This window comes from Epinephelus moara, chromosome 23 (assembly GCF_006386435.1).
Source record: "Epinephelus moara isolate mb chromosome 23, YSFRI_EMoa_1.0, whole genome shotgun sequence".
In the NCBI taxonomy this organism is placed as follows: Eukaryota; Metazoa; Chordata; class Actinopteri; order Perciformes; family Serranidae; genus Epinephelus; species Epinephelus moara.
Genome location: NC_065528.1, coordinates 5,578,398 through 5,582,689, shown reverse-complemented (window position 1 = coordinate 5,582,689; position 4,292 = coordinate 5,578,398). Strand labels below are relative to the sequence as shown.

Genomic DNA, 4,292 nt, shown 5'->3' with positions numbered 1-4,292 from the left:
TTCAGTGCAGCCCTGTGACAATGAATGGGTGGTAAAAGAGGACCTGATAAATACACACGGTATAAAAATGAAATCTTTCATCTGTAGTGCCTTGGTCAAGACATTACACAAGGCTACCTAAAATACAAATTAACTAAATTGGGAAGGGAAAACGCACCCCTTCTGAAACGCTCCTGGTGTGGTATGACACTGTGCAGCAACCAGAACAAAACCTGATGGTAGCCATGGCAGCTAGAATATTGCCCAACTCCTCTTGGCACTGTCCCTCAAGCCTCTTACAATCAAGATAGCGGCAAAGGTTTCAAAACTCCAACTCAAAATAAGACCAGACTTCTCTATGGATGTCAGTTTTTGAGCCACAACAAAGGCCAAAATGTGGCCTGCAACAGATGGTAAGGCGTCTTGTTTTAAGCAGAGATGATTTGTGGAATACTTGTGACCCCTAACGGCCAGTTAGGAGGAGTCAGCAGTTCATGATGGTATACAATAGTCAATAAAACAGGCTTTTCAACAACTGTGAATCACCACAACCCAGAGAGGTTCTTGAGCACACAGTCATACATGTGCACACAAAATATTAGGCTGATTGGTCCAGTAGTATGCAAGATTAACAGCGTACACACACATACACGGGTCCATGCACAACCAGACTCATGATCCCTTCCAGGCTAATGTCTGGCAAGGATAATACATCTGTAATGATTAAAAAGGACAAAAGGAATTACGGAAAACTTGCAAATAATAGATCCAAGTTGTAAAAATGTTTCTTTAATTTTACATTTCCATTTGATTGAGTCTGCCTCCTCCTGTACACACATATTCTGAAACCTATAAATACTGACCATACAAAATCTGGACAATAGGTTCATCTACCTTGAGTGATAAACAGAAAATTATACTCCGGTATTATCAACAGGAAATCCTCACAGCAAAAGTAGTTCTATAAAAACATCCAGGACAGTTTGTGATGGAATTCATTTTGATCCAAGCACACACTATATGTCCGACATCCCATCTTCCAGTGTCCTTACAAAGTCCTTGATCTTGCTCGAACTGCCCAACTGCCTGACGAATACCATATTACATGGTACATATCACAACTGTGATGGTGTTAATCTGTGATTAGCCTTTGTTTTTTGTTTTGCTCTTTTTCTTTTTGTCGGTGGTGCTGGTGGGCGGAGCTGGGTTTACTGGTGGAGCCCCCAGCTTCTTGGTTTTGGCTTTTTTCACTTTCTCTTTAATGGCTTCGATGTCCAGCTTGCCTTCTGTGGGAGCTGAACAAGGTTAACAGGGGAAGGACAGAGGTTAGCTGGATTATTACAGAGCAAATTTTGTTTCAATTTGTTCTCAGGTAAAGATTTGTTCCCCATTTATACCTTTGGTGGTTTTCTTCATTAAAGGCTTTTCTTTAGGAGGAATGAAAGCTTTGTTCCGCTCTTCCTGCTTCTTGGTCAGCGCTTCTGCTTGTTTCACCTGATAAAAAGGAACAATGACAGTCACAAAGTTGTCAGTTCTCAGAATATGATGCAACTCTTTCTTATCTATTTTAGGGTGAGTTTCTGCCGTATTTTACAGAGACTCTGCATTCAATTAGATCATGTTTATCTAGCTGTTCAGTGAAACTGTAACTGAAGCCTTTTTTCCACTGCACAGAAACCTGCTAATACCTGTTAACATCTGGCTTTTTAATGTAATGGGAAAGGTTACAATCAGCATTCACACCATGGTTAAATGCCTCTCTAGTGATCACAGGTATTGATCGGCTCTGGCTCCGATCTGCAGTGATGGAAACACAACACCCATGTGATGTGCTTATTTTAGCCCCTTAACATGGAGATGCAATGACGCACCACCACAAAATACTGTCCATCTCCATCCAAGCAGCACTTAAACATCCATCCAAATTAGTCTGCACTGAGTTTGACAGAGAGACTGAATAATTAAGAGATATATAAGAAGAAGTAACCATTATCAAGTTTTTACTGGCCTCCATGCTGCTTTCTATGGTTTACTTACCTGTTTTCTGGCCTTGTCCGTGACATTGAATGTAACAAATCCAAAACACACACCCAAAGAAAGGCATATTTGTCTGCTGCAGAGTTGTGCACAAAGCTTTGGTCTACTACCACTGGGAAGGCAGTCCATGGCCTATTTTGACCTGTGTTTAAGAAACCTGTGTACACGCGCTACATTTGGCTGAAAAGAATTATAAGCAATAGAAGGAAAGCAGGCCAGGAAACAGCCGGATATCATTACAGTGATAACACTCATGTGAAGAGGCACTGCAGCCCAGCAGGAGATAAATCCACTCAGTGCTCACCTTGATCTCTTCCATCTTCTTCCTCTTTTTCACACTTTCACGCAGGAAGAATTCTCCTGTGGCCAGCTCCTTGTCAACCTGCAAAGATAATCCAGAGTTAAAAACAATGTTAAAATAGTCTTAATATGCAAATTAGTCTCTGTAACAAGGTTCGACAAAAAAACATTCCATTGTGTTATATTACCATCAACCTTTTTTTGCGAGAAAGACCTTTAAAATAGCTGCTTTCAGCTGAGGTTTTTATGATACAACACAACACAATACTATATGAGCAAGTGTGTATACATGTGATAGGCTACTTGTTATCTTAAGCAAGGAAACTAATGTCACTTTGTTCTTCATAGACCAGATAGTGGCAGTTATTCAACTATGAATGTTAAAATAAAAGCAAACATCTGACCGTGCTCTCTGGCTGTGATGGAGGGAATGGTGTGTACTCCTTCTTCACGCTCTTCTTCTTAGGCTCCCTGCGCTTGGCCAGGTTTTTGTGGCGGAACTTGGGCAGGAAGCGCTCCCAGTTCTGCATCCGCAGCTCAGGGTCTTTGGACAGCTCCCGTTTGATCATCAGTGTCTAATGGTGTCAGAGAATTTGGAGGGGGTGGGTGGTTGGGGGGATAGTTGTGTTGGTGGGGTGGGAGTACATGGAACAAAAATGCTATGTGATGTGAGGTGATGTTGTACTGTCACGCCATATGCCCTATCTGCACTAAAATGTAGTTTTATTATGACCATCTGAAATACAGTCTCTACTTCATTCATTCAGATGCGGTGTCATGACAATCCCCCATGTATTTCATTGCCTCATTTATCAGGACTGGTCAGTGTGTTGTCATAGCAGGAGCCCAGTTTCTTCTATTTCTGCACTATTCATTTGCTGCAATAAGCTAAAGACAAAGCTACTGGTCATACTAACATTTTGCTTTTGCAATTGTTTCATAATAACGGTGGTTTCATCTGAAGGCACTGGTAGGCCTTTAATGCGGAAGAAGTGCAGGAAATGGTGACAATAGAGACAGAGCGGAATATAACTTTTTCTCTCTGATAGATATAGGGTGCTAAAATAATGCTTTGACATGCTGAGATATGATGTTTTCATCTAGCTACAGGCATTTTGATAGTGTGTGAGCCCTCTGTATTGTCAGCTCTTTTTGGTATCTGAACAGTATCTGTTCTTAAGTGTAATTATCCTACATGATAAACTATAGCTGGTACTGGTATTAAATAAGTCCAGGGATGCAAACAGGTGTATGGTCAAAAAAGAGAGAGCTTGTTGAAGCTAAATTCTGAATATTTAAATACACGTACACTAATTTGGAAGAATATTGTGTATTCCAAACAGAAAAAATCCATTGAACCATCATGACCATCTTGCTAGAGGTCCAAATCTTTATACATTTCTTCATGCTCTTTACACTGAACAAAGTGGGTAGACTGGCCTACTACAAATAACATGTCAGTTTCAAACTAAGAGCCATCTGAATATCCTTGGCTAAGTGTTGGATAACAGTTTTTACATCTGGACTCAGGGCTCAACAATAAGGATTGCCCGATTGCCCGGGGCAAGTAAAACTCGCGGTCGGGCATGTAAACTAACAACTCACTTGCCCGATCGGGCAAGTTGCTAAAAATAGTAAAAGTTAATAACTAATTGATAAAATAAATGTATTTTAAAACGTGCTCTTCTCCTCTGATGCAGCGGTCTCTCTGCCTGAAGTCACAGGCACAGCTGTGTAACAATGTCCTGCCCACAGCCCCCATTGATATTATTTTGCACAACGGACGCTTCATATAATAACAGAACAACATACTATTTATGGTGTTATGTCATCGTGTCATTTCTGTCTCTACATGGTCACGCGTTAACAATTCTCCTCTGCTCTCTGTATCGCGCACGGCGGAGTTCCGCCACACACACAGGTGAGCACGCTAGAGCGGCTCGGACCGCGTTTTCCTGACCAAACCTGACCCCGAG

At 41.4% G+C, this 4,292-nt stretch overlaps 1 protein-coding gene across 2 annotated transcripts in view; it reads right to left on the bottom strand.

Moving 5' to 3' along the window:
* Positions 1-745: 745 nt before the first annotated feature.
* Positions 746-4,292, bottom strand: part of krr1 (KRR1 small subunit processome component homolog) — a 15,128-nt gene continuing 11,581 nt past the window's right edge. For both annotated transcript variants that reach the window (XM_050036004.1, XM_050036003.1), the window contains exons 7-10: positions 2,721-2,891; positions 2,321-2,398; positions 1,377-1,473; positions 746-1,274 (exon numbers count right to left, since the gene is read on the bottom strand). In XM_050036004.1, the coding sequence (XP_049891961.1) occupies positions 1,123-1,274; positions 1,377-1,473; positions 2,321-2,398; positions 2,721-2,891 (498 nt within the window). In that variant the 3' untranslated portion in view covers positions 746-1,122. The remainder of the gene's footprint in view (positions 1,275-1,376; positions 1,474-2,320; positions 2,399-2,720; positions 2,892-4,292) is intronic.